The sequence below is a fragment of the Abrus precatorius genome, unplaced genomic scaffold (genome assembly GCF_003935025.1).
Source record: "Abrus precatorius isolate BTA unplaced genomic scaffold, Abrus_2018 Scaffold8, whole genome shotgun sequence".
Classification (NCBI taxonomy): Eukaryota; Viridiplantae; Streptophyta; class Magnoliopsida; order Fabales; family Fabaceae; genus Abrus; species Abrus precatorius.
This window is the reverse complement of record NW_020874428.1, coordinates 32116479-32132600: the sequence shown is the minus strand read 5'-3', so window position 1 is coordinate 32132600 and position 16122 is coordinate 32116479. Positions and strand designations below refer to the sequence as shown.

Below are 16122 nucleotides of genomic sequence, written 5' to 3'. Positions count from 1 at the left end.
TCTCTACCTTTGCTTGTTTTTTTTCCAATTAGCGTCGTTTTCTGAGTGGGCCCACTTACACCCTTCCTCAACCCTTGGGCCTTGGGCCTTGCTTTTCTTCACTCAGCTCCCAGCCGCCCTTCACTGTTCCCACTTTCCTCACGCGCAAATATAACACGTGGTTTTCAAACTGGAACCACGCGACCTAATATTCATGAAGAACCCAGCCCACGCACCACTATCGCGCGTCATTCGTAACAAAACTCGGTGTTTCAAAAACCATATCCTAAGTTTCTTAACAAAACCACACTACTCAACAATCGTTCATTGCACGAAATAATATACAAAATACTAAAATTGTATTTATCATTATATTCCATGAATTAAAAGTTCATAATTAATATTTAAATATGTGCTCATGTTTATTTTCTTGTATAAAATAACGAATATTAAAATTAATTTCTGAAACATTTGGAAATATTTTTTTATTGAAAGAGATAAATACTTGTTGTTACTAATGAATCCGGTCATTTAAATATGGATTTTGTATTAAATTTGATTTTTCAAATTTAAAATGTTCAAAAAATAATATATGTGGACTTGTTGCATATATTACATTTTATGCAATAATATAAAAAAAATATCATAAATTGGCTCATTAAATTAAATCAAATACAAGTGAAAAAAAATACAGATCAAACATTAATTTCAATTAACATGATTTATAAAAAAAATTTAATACTTTATGTACACATTACTTTTGAGTTGTCATTTCTTATAACACACAACATTGAAGATTTGTTTTATCTAAATATTTTTACAGAATAGAATTATCTCATTTTATTATTCAAAAAGATAAAATAAAAGCATGATAATTTTGTTTATCCTATGCACTGAATCAACCTGATTATATTTGCACTGCGTACGTGTATTGTGTTTGATATAATGCACTGATATGGATAGATATAGTTTAGTGTTCTTAATTCCAAAAGTGTCCCCGCCACCTTCCACATTATCAGTCTCTGGCACACTATGCCATTAAATGACTAATATCCCCTTTCTGTAAATCAGTTTTTAATTCAATCACTCATCAGAATCTCGGACTAAAATGGTTGGTACATGACTCAAACGGGTTTGTTTTTTGTTTTTCTTGTGTTTTTGGCTCTCTTTTTCATTTAATGATCAAATGGGTCTTCATTGGATGCCACAGGGTAATTTATTAATATATGGTGGATTGAGCTTATCTTAACAAGGAACAAATAAATTTATGTTAATCTGATCAAGTCTATCTTCATACGTTAGCAATGATATTTATAATTTTAATAAGATAAAATTAACGTTTGGTAACGTCACTTTTTCCACGCTTTCATTTATCGGTTGATTTTTTTACGTGAATTAACTTGAATTGGTTGAGGATAAGGTTTACTATGTAAAAGAGAATTTATACTAAAGTTTATATTCTTTATTAAAAAAATACTAAGTACTAGAATGTCGGTAGCATGGAATTAAACAATTTAGACCAACAACCTACGAGCAAAATATCAGGACAGGTTGCGAATCATTTTCATTTTCTTTTTAAAAGGAAGCTATTTTTATTTTCTTATTGCAAAAGCAAAGTTAATAGATTTTTTTAAAAATCATGGATTAATACAAGAGAATAAAAAAATGTAAACCACGTATTTAAAGAGAGAATGATGTAATAAAAAAGTGAACAGAAAAAGTGATGTGATCCTTTCCTTACTTGATCCGACAGGGGAGGTTGATTCTTGGTTAGCCATGACTGGATGAAGAGTGAAACTGTTGCAATTGAAAAGCTTGATGGGTTATCCAACGTCCATCTGGGCCTTAATAAGGAAAAGAAGAAAGAGATTTTAGATTAATTGTGATTCTTTTTGGTGGAATATGACATCTTTTTTAATTTATGCGTTGTAAAGTTTTGTCTTTTGAATACATTATCTACTAAATCAATTTTGTGGTTCGATTTATCTGTTTATATATTTAAATAAAATAAATACGTATCAAGTATAAATATAGAATTTTGATTTTTCCATAACAATAAAAAATTTGCAATTGTTTCTATTCATGTCAATCAAATTGATGAATCTTTGCAAAAGAAATAAAATAAAATCTTTTGACATAACGAGTCTATTATTAATGGAGATTTTTTTATATGAAAAGTGTGAAACTCAATACTTTACTTTAAATGATACTAAGTTACTTATCACTTATACTAATTTTTGTTGATATATTATATAGTAATTTTTTTATTTTTTATAATATTAAGATATTAATTAATGAAGTATTAAATTTGTATTAGTACAGAATATTTTAATAATTTAAAATTTAATTAGTATTTATTTGTGTATGTCAATAAAAGATTGATTTAAATATAGTTTAAATTTGAATGTTTTAGTTTAAGCAATTTTAGTTTTTGTAATTTTAATTATTTATAATTAATCATTATAATTCTTTAATTGTTCAAACTAAACTTTTTATTTTAAAATTTAATCTGATAATTAATAAAAACATAACAAAAATGTAATATACCATTGATTTATATATTCTGGGAAAGAAAAATATATAAAATAAATAACTAAAAAAGTATTTTTTAATACTTTATATACTTTTTAGTATTTTTTTATTTAAATATTTTACACATTCTTTCTCTACTAATTATACAAATAAACAATGTATTTTTGTTATGACCTAATTTAATCCCTATAATTTTAATTTTAACATTTTAAGCTTTATTATTAAGTAAATATTTTAAATTTATACATCTTTTGTGAATTTACTTAAAATCTTCACAACAGGTTACAAAATTTTAAGCTGGATTAGTTGTTCTTCTACAAATTATTGTTGGTATATACAGTTAACTTTCCACTTTTAATCCATTTTCTTTGGCAATCTCATTAATACTATATCGCAATAATATATGCTTAAAAAACTAATAAATTTCTTAGAATATTATTTTAAAAAATTATTAAAAATTATAAAAATAGACTCATTCTCATAATTTTAAATACATCTAAACACATTTTTAGTTAAAATTTATTATTGAAGCATTTGTTATCAAGACTAATACATATTTAACAGCAAAGAAAAGGCTAACAATGAATAAAAGACTCCATTCGAAAGTCTTGTCACCACCTATATATTATCCAACAGTCTTGCTTTATGATGAAGAATCTACAGCAAAGTTATGCCGATTTTTAGCAAGTCTTGCGGTTTCAATTCAAAATAAAATCATGCATTTATGAACTAATTATTATTGAAATTGGAAGGATTGAAGAAAAACAGAACTACACCAGTGTTATTCCGTATACTACGAGGCTTGAACTCGATCTTTTCAAAATTGTGGATAGACAAAGCAGCCCATGTAACATATAAAAAATTAGCGGGAGAAAACAGGAGCAGATAAGATAATTATACACTTGACAATAATCAAATCAATGAATGGAATCGACAAAATCCTCGTCAAGCATGAACCATGCACCTAAACTAAGCGCTTGGTATACTTTCTTTTCCTTCTTTGTTTGGGGATAGGGGGAGTAAACAGATTCAACGCCGTCCCAAAACCATGAAATTCTATAGATAAAATTAAAGAAGCATGATGTCGTCGTGATCGCTACTGGTCTTTCAGCTCCATAACTTATACCATCAGTTCCATCTTAAAGCACAACGGTTGAAGCGGATAGGATTCTATCACGTACTGAAGTAATGATGCCAACCCAGTAATCTGGTCAGAAAAATAGCAACTGAAACGTGTACATCAATATAGTATGAACTAAGGATCCAAAAATTTGTTTGTAAGATCAATTTAAAGGCATTAAACAAGTCAATAGGCCAACTGGTTATTGCACTTAAGATAGGACAAGAAAGTTGACAAAATTAAGCTATACGTAGGCCAAGGCCCACAATTAATGCCAGAAGTCCAAGGAGTGAACTTACCATGTGAATCTATAGCTCCAGATGGATCTTCTCAGACCATTTGAAAATATCAGAGTACACTCTATCTCCACCTAAGTCCTCACCAGATGCCCCAGCTGCTACTCGTATAATATCTTCAATTAATGCAAAGTTGCCCAATATATCAACATGAGCGCCACTCTGGGTTCCCCTACCTTCTAGAAGATTAGCTGGAGGGGCGTGATCATACTCCCTTATGTATGTACGAATTCCTGAAGGATTAAAGCGGGTTCTTCCCCGCCAACCTTTTGCACACATGAAACCAGCACTTAAAACAGGAACAGTTTCATCACCATCAGAACTGTAAACTCCATCCTTTAGACATGAGCTCTCACTTCCACCATTTGCTGAGGTGTCAATCTGAAAGGGAATGTGGCATTCGGATAGAGGAGTTAACTTGTAGACATAGGCCCTTTCTGTAGGGATCCCAACCCCATACATAGAGTAAATCTCCATATCAGGAGCATTAGGTAATCTGTAGCAGCACGACAGACTATTAAAAATAACACAAAGCACAGGTTGGAATAATAGAAACTACATATTTTCAAACATAGCATGACAGTGCATTAAGGATAAGCAACAGTCGATTAGTTCCATCAATCCAGGTAATAAAATAATTATACAGTAGGCAAGCACTATGCAATAGTAGGGTTGTTTACCCACCGAGCACACAATTGAACTAGATTGGAGCGCTAGTTTTCTATTCTCTCCGGTCTCAAATATTAGTAAAAAATAACTAAGTTACATTAATTAAAAAATTGGTTAATTTCATTTAATTTTTTAATTTATAAAGAAAAAAGAACTATATTCTCTAATATGCCCTTCAAAATCATTTAAGGATGATTCAACATTTTAATTAGATTTAAATGTCATTATTTGATGATTCAAGTTCCTATGTTCTATGTCAAAGTCAAGCTGTGAAAATTAAGAATTCATTTAGCATTTTAATGGAGAGAATTAAATTTTGATAACTAGTTTTAAGAAAATTTCTCTTTCTTTTTAACAGTTATATGAAATTATTAACTCATATCTCAAAAATAACAAAGATCATTAAAAATAAAATTTGAATTAAATAAAGATATTTTATTAAATAATATAAAATCAATTAAAATTTGTTTATATTTTAGCCCACCATGCCTCAATTTAAATTTGCTTATATTTGAGAAAGGAGGTAGTATAACATTAAAAATGGTCACAAAGGCTTGTTATGAAGGAAAATAAATAGCAATAAGTTGAGCTTCATCTTTTATACGGAGAAAAAGAAAATATTTAAATTAGAGAGCCTCACGTTGTTTCCAGAGGGTTAGACCAATATTTGTAATGTTTGTATTTTGGATCATCCAAATTATCAGCAATCCCATAAGAAAAATGAGCATCTCCACGCTTCATCATCTTTGGGGCAACAAAATGAAGCAGATCCAAAATTGAATCAGTTGTGTAAGCTTTGTAATTTGTAACAGCTTTGATTCCTTCAACGCCCATTTCATGGTACTCTGTCCACACATCATCACAGTTAGATGTGTTTGCAAGGTTCCTACCCTTATAAGCACCCTGCCAATTTCAACCACAAACAAAATATGAAGTCTACCTGTGCAGATTGACAACAAATACTATTATTTAAACATTAAAAACAAAATGCCCACTGTATAAGGAACAATACCCTAAAATCCAATCTCTCAAACTTGGAGGAGTGTATCTCAGCAATATCTTTCCCAAACGATATGAGTCTCCCATAATTAACATTTTTCATAAACTCAAGATTCTCTTTGCCATTTTGAAATGCGTTGTAAGTATGATTGTTCTTGAGCTTCTTTGCAGCACAGTTAAAGGATACATCTGGTGACCAATCAAGGCCACCCCATATAGTATCCCCACCTTTTGGTATCATTGACATTGTTGAATCCCATGTTCGGGTCATCCGCATTAGATGTTGTAAAGTGTGAAGACCAAAAACATCCTTGTCCCAAAAACCCGGTGCGAAAGCCCTGTATGTGAGCATTAGAGATGCATGAATAAGGACTTCATATAGATATATTATGTATTCACAGCTAACACAATTCACTGTATATTAATATCATCAATAGAAAATTATTGAAAATGTTACCCTAACAAAACTTGCAAGAAAAAAACCCTATATGTGTCAAGGAAACACATTTTTGAAATGTTAGTAAAACATCATTATAAATTAGTATTTAGAGAAATAAAAGAAGTTTGTAAAAACAAGCAAACAATTGACTTATTAAGAATATCGATCCAAACATGGAAGTTTTCAAGGGGTAACAGAATAGAGATACTCAATAGAGACTTTCATTCAAACGGGAAAAAAGTTACACATCCACTTCCTACAGATATATAATTTATTTGAAAAACACATTCCAAAACCTACTTGTCAAGAGACACAGAAGAAACTTCAGGTTTAAAAAAAAAAATAAGCGTATAAAGAACCAAGCATTCACATTATGGTGGTAAAAACAAGAACCTGGCAACAGCAATATCCCTAGCTTCTATAGAGAAAAGTCCAGCAACAGATTTTGGAACACCAAGAAAAGGTCCCCCAATGTTCATCACTGCTTTAATATGTTTGGCACACCAATCTGACCCACCTCCTCCACCCATTGGTGCTGGTGCCTCAACCCATTTCATAAAATGCAGAAAGTACAGAACACCCATTGAATGTGGAATAACAACCACCTTTTTACCACCATTTGTAGCCACCATGAGTTCTATATTACTTTTTATCCTGCTCAAAGTTCGATCCCTCACCTGGTCATATGAAGGAGGGAAAAAAAGTCCATCTGAGGATGTACCATAAATGAAAAAAAAGCAATAAAAATACAGGGGAACGAAGAAATTCATATATCTTTGTAAGAAACAGAGAACTACCTCTGTATTCTGAAATGAGATTCTCCAATCATATGCAGCCATATACATGTTTTTCTCCTCATATCCAATGCGAGCTAAATTAGCAATTAGAACAGCCCAGACAAAATAACCAGGTGCAAAATAATCAGCTGCTACAAGTCCAGATACAGGCCTAACTCTAATACCTGAACGGTCTAGTCCTGTTTCATTATCTAATGACATGTGCTCAACCCAGCATAATGGTCTGTAGAAGGCAAAATAAAATTCAAAATATACCATTATAGAAAAAATTCTTTAGGAGTCATTAACAAAGGAACTTGACGGACATAAATTTGCCATTAAAAAATGACAGTTAGATGCACAGCAAGAAAACCGTCAGAAGGGCTATGATCATTGAACATTCAAATCAAAATCTGTCAGACAGGACTTCAACAAGTTCCCAAAAATGGTCCAGCTCAAAAACAGCTTGTGTGCGTGTGTAAGAATTCTGCCTTAAAATTACTGATACGAAGGACAGGAAATTCAAGCAGGTAACTGTAGATTGCAATGTTCCAGCATGTTTCTCTACGAAAATTAGAAAATTTTGAAAGAAGAAAAAAAGACCCATCGACAAAAGCATTGGCAGTCCAAATAATCCAGTAAGGATGAATAGTGTTTTCCATTGTTTCAACATCGAGAAATATGGCACTCGATAAATAACACCATGTCCGTTCCCCTCCCACACCCATTCAAGCAAACAGATGGCATTTAACTGAATTCATTTAACAAACACAAATTAATCTCTTGCTGTAAACACCACTTACTTACTTCCCGATCAAGAAAGACAACATTTTCAAGTAAGAATTTCTCATTATTTCCCCTTAATCGAAAATTCAAACACGCCACTCAAAACACATTTAAATCCACACATACCCCACCTAAAAAACCCAACATCAAATCAAACCATACCAAAAACAATACCAAAAAAAAAAAGCTACCTTTTGTACAATTCCCCAAAAGTGCCACCCCACAACCTCTTCCTGAACAATCCATCGGCACACTGACGACCCTCCCAGAGTTCCAACCCACCGGTGACGATTCCGGGCACAAAAACCACCGGGTGCTTCACCGTCAACCCCTCCTTCCTTAATTTCACGCCAGGAGGATCCGGCAACGGCCCCGTTATTGCTTCCGCCACGTACTGAGGAAACGACGCCGGCATTGCACTGTACAAAAACAGCAAAAACCACCAAACGGAGCATATGAATCCTACCGTCCAACAACAGCTATCCACGCACGTCCATTTCTTTATCTTTCCACTCTTCTCCTTAAGCTTCTCTCCCTTTTTCTCCTTCTTTTTCTTATCCTCTTCCTTGAGATCTGAATCACTTGGCAAGGGATTCACAGAGCCCTTTCGACGTCGTAAAAACGACATCGTATCGTATTTTCGGAATAACCAATAATCAAAATGCTAGATGTTCATTATTGAAACGGTGAGGCTCTCACCTGGCGGATTCTACGATAACGAAGTTTAAGCTTAGGGCCTTGGACGGATACTCGTCGGAACCCTAACCGCCGGTGAGCGGATAGGAGGAGTCGTTTATTTGCCGTGGGAGCATTTGGTTAAGATGTGGTTGTGCTTGCGGTGCAGTGAGGGGGTCCCATTGTCGGATTAGGACACGTGGCGCGATCTTGACCTGAGAAAGTTGTTGTTTGTTGATGCGCTGTGAAGTGTTCGCTGCTGCAACGATGCGAGGAATGGGCGAAAAGTAGCGCGGAAAACAACGGTGAGGATGCAAAGGGTGAAGAATATGATTACGAATAAGCGCGGTATTCAAGCATAGTAGTGTTCGATTTCGAGAGATTCTTTGGCGCTTGGCTTTTATAGGAAAGATTTTGTTGCTTTCTCGTCATTTCCTGCAGCTGCCACCCGAAAGCCTCTGGTAGTTTCGACTTTTCGTCCATCTTTTTCAATGCTATTTACTAGAACTAGGACCGTTTAATACTCTCACCTTTTTCAAGTTCTTCCTAGTTTTGGAAAATTTTTAGCCGTTTACTTTTGAGTTATTTTTTTCTTTTTTATTTTAATTGCTACTATGTCATCTAATTTACTAATTTTTAGTATTTGTATGTAAATTAATAGTAATAAATTATCTTTTTCAATATTATACAATATTGCTTTCTAATATATAATTTATAATAAAAATATTGTTTTATATATTAAATTCAATTTTAAATATATTTGTAATCTTCTTATTTAAATTTTTTTTATTTACTATAAATATTTTTTTTAAAATTTTAGACTCCATATATTTAGCATATTATTAATTTTAATCTTTTTAATTTATATGATCTAACTCAAAATTAATATTTGATAATTTTTTAATAAATAAAAACAATAACCAAAAATTTTGTGAAAATATATAAATCAAAATAAAAATTTTATTAAAATATAAGAACTACAAATAATATTTAAATATTTACTCTTAAAAATATGTACTTCTGTTATTTTTTATTACTTTACAATATATCATGTAATTTACTTATGTTGAGCATCTGATGTGTTGTATTTTTTAATATTTAAATATTAATATTGAATTTCTTATAGATCTATATTGATTAATTTTTCATACCTGCTAACTTTTAAAAATTGGTAAAGTGAAATAAAATAAAATTTTGTATTTAACAAATATTAAGTTTGGTTCCACTCTTTGACTAAAAATGAGATAAAATGTAAGTCATTTTGTAAATATTATTTGAGTCTATAAATTTAGGTAAAAAAATATGTTCATACCTCATTTAAGTTGAAAATGAAAATTTCTTATTTTATCAAATTATCCATTATTAGTTTAGAAGAATTTTCTAAAAATGTAGTTAACATTTTTTATTTATTAATTAGTTTAAATTTTGTTATCTTATAATTCACAATGGATTTAGATAAACAATGAGCTGACACTAGCTATTGACTTTTCAATTAATGACAAATTGTACTTTATATTTTAAAATATATTTCGTACTATAGACGAGATAAATATATATTCAGATTTGTCAGTTTCACTGATAATTATTTTCTTAAATACATTATATACTATAATTGACTGCAAAAACACCATTAAATATTATCTTATTAAAGAATGAAGTTTCTTACATATTAGCCAAATAAAAACTAACTTATTTAAAAATTGGAAACATATACAAAATACATGTCAAAATGTACATTTTATAATACATGTTAGAAATTTATGTGCTAAATTAAATGATAAAAAAGTATACATTATCAAATTAAAAAATATATAAACACAACTTGAAATAATAAATTAGAATTTGTAGTCAGTGTTAAATTATAAAATGATTAGTTAAGAGACTGCCGCGTATTGTTTATTTTTAAGACTGCAAGGTGAGAAGAATAAAAAAGAAGAGTTAAAAGAAAAACAAGAATGAAAATAATTAAAATCAAAATTAGACACACGCTTACTCAATGCATTTACGTCCTATAAGAAACATTGCGCTATTGCGAGATTATCTCACGTGTATAATATACTTAGTCACATACACCTTTACTGAACAGTGAATGGGGGTACTTTAATTAAACGACGAATCTTAACTTAAATTTTGGAGAACGTGCCATTAATTGCACATGCTGACTAAGGTCCACGCAATTAGATTTGCACTATTTATGACATGCACAGGCTTAACACTTTCAGAGCAGTGCCTTTCTCCTGTACAAATAACAGTGTGAATCCGTTTTGGTTGCATGTGGCGAGAACGTAACATTATTTTTCTTAGTTTGGGTTCTGTTGGGCCTTCATTACTTGGTGGACATGGGCTGAGCCCACAGATAAAAAAACACAGAAAGACCGAGTGGTGCAATAACCAGTTAACATCCGGTGACAGGTGAGAGCGTAAGACAAAAAAAGCGAAATCCACAGTAACAGACAGCACTCCTCTTGCACCATTATAGCCACTACACTACCGAACCAAGCAAAGCAAAAAATAATAAACACACGCCTACCCTTGCCGCCACCGGAATCAACCATCCACTCCCCCACCAGTCACCATGGCCCCTCTTCCTTCTTTCTGAATTTCTCTTTCCAAAATCCATTGCAATGTTCCCTTCCCTTGTTCACTAGAGAATCTTTCATCTCGCAATTCTAGTTCTGCGTTCAAGTTGCTGCGCATGGCTCCTACTATCTCGATTTTCGCGCTTTATTAATCCTCTACTTTCTTACCTACCTATTTGCACTGCACGAACCGTCACTGTCAGGTACGGTGTGCTGTGACTATTCTCTTCTCACTCTCGTTTATCACACTCTGCAATGCCAATTGCCAACTTAGTAGAATGAGAACCCGTCTTTTTTATTTTGTTTTTATTTTTTCAGAGATTTACGAATCGACAGAGAACCGAAAATGCTTACGTGTATAGCTCGTCCTAAGAAACCGGGGAACGACTCAGTGAGTAAGCCCGATGATTCCGATCCCAACAACGCGACTAAAACGCAACCCGTCAAATCCCTAACTTCTCAGGTACCGGTAGAACCGTAGAAGCAATGAAACTGAAAATTGATAATTAAAATGAAAACATCTTTCGTCCTGTTAATTTAGGTTAGCTGTCGATTCTGAGTTTTATTTGACTGTGATTTTAGATAAAGGATATGGCGTTGAAGGCGTCGGGGGCGTACAAGCATTGTGCTCCCTGCACGGGGCCGCCGATGCAGGGACGGGTGAGGAGCAATACCGAGTCGGACGCGGACTCGGATCGGTTCCGATGGTCTTACAGAAGAACAGGGAGTTCGAGTTCGACGACGACGAGGACGTGGGGGAAGGAGATGGAGGCGAGGCTAAAGGGGATTTCGAGCGGGGAGGGGACGCCGAACTCCGCCAGCGGGCGGAGGACAGAGCCGGTGGTACTGTTCGTCGAAGAAAACGAGCCGAAGGAGTGGGTGGCGCAGGTGGAGCCTGGTGTTTTGATTACGTTCGTGTCGTTGCCACGTGGCGGGAACGATCTGAAACGCATACGATTCAGGTACGCACGTTACGTCTCTTCTACTCTCTCGTGCTGTGTTTGCAATTGAGGCGACAATAGCCGTCGTGTCGTTGTTTTCGTTGGCGTTTGGAGTTTTGATGGAACGGTGACTGTGGTTACAGTCTCGGTGTTGGGTGATGATTGGTCGCTGTTTGGATCGGTCTAGCCAGTGATGATGACAATGAGTGCCTTTTGCTACGGTGGATAGTCAATTTCTCACACCTCACTCGTAGGGTCCTTTTCACCCTTCCACACGGTACTTCTTAGGTTTCCCAAACGCCTCCAGGAGATTGCTAATCCAAAGATTTTTCCCAATTTTTTTTCTTTTAGCCTGGAAAATATGAAATCTCTTTCAAAACTAATTCTCTGAATAACAGTTAATCTTCGTACTGGAATTTTTTTTCAGGGTTTTATAAAATTATTTCTTTCAAACTAGTGCTTTAGTATAATGAAAGTGAAATAAAAAAATTAGTTTTAAGTTTGATATACTATTAATATAAATAATTTTACATGATTTAGTCAAAATGTATTTATAAATATAAATTTTAAATTGATTAGTAACATTAATTTACAAATACTTTATTAATGTCAGCATTCACTTCTTTTTTTATCATATTGTATCATTTATTATATCTATATATTTTTTCTCTTTTAATTTTATTTTTATCAAAATATAGATATTCGTTGCAGCGTCTTTAAATTATTTTTTTGATAAATTATTATAAAAGTTAATTTCTTTTATTGATATGATTATCTATAATTAGATTATAGAGTTAAAAAAATTACACAGTTATTTGCATTTAATATAAGATTCGAGAAAAAGATAACTTTAGGAATACATAAATACAATTGAAAGTTATATATATATATATATATATATAGAGAGAGAGAGAGAGAGAGAGAGAGCTATCAAAGTTATATTACTAAATTGTCGATGGATTTCTCTACGCATAATTTTTTGTGTGATGTTAAACACGTGTAAAGAAAAACTCATTTAGGGATATAAGATATTAAATTTAATTTCCCAGATTTATGCATAAAGTTGCTTAAAATATAATGTATTATAGTAATTAAATAAGATAATTACAATATCTAAAGATAAACCTCGAAATACATGAAACGGGATTTTGAATGTAGATAACTTCATTTTCTTTCCTTTTCAATCTTGACGATACAGCAAAATGCCATTGAGTAGTATTAGTGCAATTTAAATTTATGTCCAATGGATGATTATCGTAAGTTTTCATCATCCCAATTTTGGAACTCAAGCTATTCTCAATGTACTGTCTTTCGTTTTTGGTCGGAACTGGAACTTGGATAAGTGCGGAAAAGGTTTGAGCTCCGGCTTGATCACAATTATGCTCACTTGTCACTATGCCAAATTAAGTATCCAAAGTCCAAATCCCCCAACGCTATAAATGAAAGCATGATTCTTCCTCCGTAAATATGAAATAGGGTATAGGTTTGGGCCCCACATTCCTGGGTTAAAATTTCACGCCTTTGCCAAAAGCAATAAAAAAAGTTGTCCAAAAGGGAACTTATTGTGGTCTGTAAGTGGTGGTGGCCCTGGTGGGTCGTTGTTGATTGTGTTGGAACCTTTTAACCGAGTTTTGTCGAATGGTCGGAGAAAACTCTTCTGCTTCCTTTCTTTTCAAATTTCGTCGTGTCATGCCTGATTCTTCGTGACTTTGTCTTCGTCTAATACTTTTTTTCCTTTTTTTTGTCTTTTAATCTGCAATATGCTGGGGAATGCTCCCATTATCGTCCGCCCCAGAAATATATGCAAGACAAATATATGAACCTCTACTGCGTCGGCACGAAATAAAGATACAGATAGATAATATGGGTTAAGGTCTTATTAGTTTTTTTTTTAAATAGTAGGATAGAAACATCAATGACATTTGTGTGTTGGTCCTACTTGGTGACTTGTGATGCAATCCCAACGAATATGGTAATAGTGGGTGGGTCTATATCCACATGATTTTCTCTCTCTTTTTATTTTGTCTTTTCCAGAATCTGAACTCAGAAATTTAAGACACTTATTTATCTCAGGCTAATATTAAATTTAAAACCTATTCAACCATCCAAATCAATCCATGTTTTGGTGCGTTTAGTTATGCATTTGACACTAATTAAGTTTGGACCCACCTGCTTTCGATTGTCTAGACAAACCCCAAATGTAAGGTCAAATATGGCTGTAGAACAACTTTATTCCACGCACCGAATGACCGGCTTTGCTTTTAATTATTTATCTGAGAATTCTTTGTCAAAAAGTATCCAGTTGAGTAACTTAGCATGATGGACTACAGTGTCATAAACCATAAAAAAATTACAATTCATAATAAAAAAGCTATTTGGTCAACAAATTAAAATAACATAATAATAACAGCAACAAACTAAAATTAGTTGAGTGTTCAAGCTATAGTCACGCGGACCACTCGTACACAATGTGGTAAAAGATCATGATTATCGTTTGAAAGAGTCACTGTTTTCACCAGTCTACCCAACATCACTCACATATAAGAAAAAACAAAAATAAATTAGGGGAAAACGGGAATGGTACGGGAGGACAAAAGGTGACCATATAGTTATCACTGTTTATAATACTGTTGCGTTGCTCTTTTCCAAAATTCTGATGCTCAATGTCATGGCGCTTTCTTCTAACGAATATAGTTCACATGATGATATCAGGACTAAAGTGAAGTGAATTGAATTTTGGTTTATTTTTCTATTATGTATAGTCGAGAGATGTTCAATAAATGGCAAGCTCAAAGGTGGTGGGCAGAGAACTACGACAAGGTCATGGAACTTTACAATGTTCAAAGATTTAACCGCCAAGCATTCCCTCTTCCAACGCCACCAAGATCTGAAGACGAGGTAATTTGGGTAGTTCGTAGACATTTAGTCATATATAATTTAGTACTTGGCTGCTGCATGTTACTTGGGACAACGTTTAATATGGGGGCATAAATAACTGAGACTTAAATTACAGTATTCTAATTAATTGTAGTTCACCATTTATTCAACTTTGTTTATTTCGGGCGGTAATTTTTAGTCCGATAACACAAATATTAACTAAATCTTCCAAAGTGTAAAAGCATTAATTTCACTACTCAATAGTTTTTCCTTTTCTTTTAAAAGTAAACAATAACTTTCAGCAATAATTCCTTTCTCATTTTTCTCTTAATTTGTTCTTTTTGCTTGGGTTGATAACAGAGCTCAAAGCTTGAATCAGCAGAAGACAGCCCTGTAACACCTCCACTGACCAGGGAACGGTTACCTCGTAATATGTACCGTCCAACAGGGATGGGAATGGGATACTCGTCCTCTGATTCCTTCGATCATCAGTCAATGCAATCCCGGCATTTCTTTGACTCGAATGGTATGAACTCAACCCCAAAAGTCTCCACCATCAGTGCGGCCAAGACTGAGATATCATCCATGGATGCTTCTATCAGAAGTAGCTCATCCAGAGAGGCTGATCGCTCAGGTGATTTATCATTCAGCAATGCTAGTGATTTGGACACTGAATGGGTTGAGCAGGATGAAGCTGGGGTTTACATTACCATCAGAGCATTGCCAGGTGGCAAAAGGGAGCTCAGACTAGTCAGGTTCAGGTACGAATGCTGCTAATTATATACGGCTGGACAATGCCCTTCACCAGTTCATTACTATGTCAAATATCGGATGATTTAACTCATTAATTCACTGGTGAATGGCCTATAGTTATAAGAATTAGGAAACAGGCATTGCTCAAATCTCTGTGCTGATTTCTCTATTACTGTCTACCCCACAAAACATTGTCTCAATTTCATGTGGCTGGTTTAAATCTTGGAATGAAGATACATACATATATATTGTCCTTGTTTTTTTGTGGTTACATTTGCATTTTGATTTTTGAGAGCCCTAAGAAATTTATGTCTGGGTGTTCTCGTGTGTTATGCAGCCGAGAAAAATTTGGGGAGATGCATGCTAGATTATGGTGGGAGGAAAACCGTGCCAGAATACATGAACAATACTTGTGAACGGTGAGATTTTGCAAAGGGCGGTGGCTGCTGATGCTTTACAAAGTGTGGAGGTGGTGTTGCTTATTAAATTGTTCCATATTTGTTTTGCTATACTACTAAGTCTCGTTATAGGTGAAGATGTCAGAAGAGGTGCTACTTTGCACCTCTGCCTTTTTTTGGCTATTTACATCTCTAATCACACTTCTCGTCTCTGTGCGATCGGTTCAGGTTATTCTCTCGGATGTGGGTGGTAAATATAGTTTCTAGTAGTTAAAGATATTGGTGGATCAAGAGCAGCAATTG

General features: G+C 33.6%; 2 protein-coding genes across 5 annotated transcripts; one reads left to right on the top strand and one right to left on the bottom strand.

The window, feature by feature from the left end:
* Positions 1-3000: 3000 nt before the first annotated feature.
* LOC113846357 (phospholipid:diacylglycerol acyltransferase 1-like) lies at positions 3001-8764 on the bottom strand. 3 transcript variants are annotated; one of them, XM_027474512.1, is made up of 7 exons: positions 7788-8634; positions 6832-7054; positions 6428-6711; positions 5609-5933; positions 5237-5499; positions 3931-4423; positions 3001-3718 (listed from the first exon to the last, which is right to left on the bottom strand). In XM_027474512.1, exons 1-6 carry the CDS (start codon positions 8222-8224, stop codon positions 3940-3942), a joined length of 2016 nt encoding a protein of 671 aa, XP_027330313.1. In that variant the 5' UTR covers positions 8225-8634; the 3' UTR covers positions 3001-3718; positions 3931-3939. The 3 variants fall into 3 exon arrangements, with proteins under 3 accessions (XP_027330313.1, XP_027330312.1, XP_027330311.1); XM_027474511.1 differs by having other exon boundaries at positions 3217-3737; positions 7788-8764; XM_027474510.1 differs by having other exon boundaries at positions 3300-3737; positions 6428-7054; positions 7788-8764.
* A 2412-nt stretch (positions 8765-11176) lies between these two features.
* On the top strand, positions 11177-15858 carry LOC113847993 (protein Brevis radix-like 4). 2 transcript variants are annotated; one of them, XM_027477340.1, is made up of 6 exons: positions 11177-11313; positions 11433-11812; positions 14554-14689; positions 15029-15118; positions 15188-15429; positions 15759-15858. In XM_027477340.1, the coding sequence occupies exons 1-6, from the start codon at positions 11197-11199 to the stop codon at positions 15835-15837; spliced, it is 1044 nt and encodes a 347-aa protein (XP_027333141.1). In that variant the 5' UTR covers positions 11177-11196; the 3' UTR covers positions 15838-15858. The 2 variants fall into 2 exon arrangements, with proteins under 2 accessions (XP_027333141.1, XP_027333140.1); XM_027477339.1 differs by having other exon boundaries at positions 15029-15429.
* The last annotated feature ends 264 nt before the right edge of the window (positions 15859-16122 follow it).

What these genes read in the sequence shown, in the direction of transcription:
- LOC113846357 (XM_027474510.1), bottom strand. Translation starts at nt 8,224, where the DNA reads ATGTCGTTTTTACGACGTCGAAAGGGCTCTGTGAATCCCTTGCCAAGT. An exon ending in TTTGGGGAATTGTACAAAAG is followed by an intron (nt 7,055 to 7,787) that starts GTAGCTTTTTTT and finishes TGCCTTCTACAG; the next exon opens with ACCATTATGCTGGGTTGAGC. An exon ending in TCTAACCCTCTGGAAACAAC is followed by an intron (nt 4,424 to 5,236) that starts GTGAGGCTCTCT and finishes GTGCTGCTACAG; the next exon opens with ATTACCTAATGCTCCTGATA.
- LOC113847993 (XM_027477339.1), top strand. Translation starts at nt 11,197, where the DNA reads ATGCTTACGTGTATAGCTCGTCCTAAGAAACCGGGGAACGACTCAGTG. An exon ending in TCAAATCCCTAACTTCTCAG is followed by an intron (nt 11,314 to 11,432) that starts GTACCGGTAGAA and finishes CTGTGATTTTAG; the next exon opens with ATAAAGGATATGGCGTTGAA. An exon ending in CTCAGACTAGTCAGGTTCAG is followed by an intron (nt 15,430 to 15,758) that starts GTACGAATGCTG and finishes TGTGTTATGCAG; the next exon opens with CCGAGAAAAATTTGGGGAGA.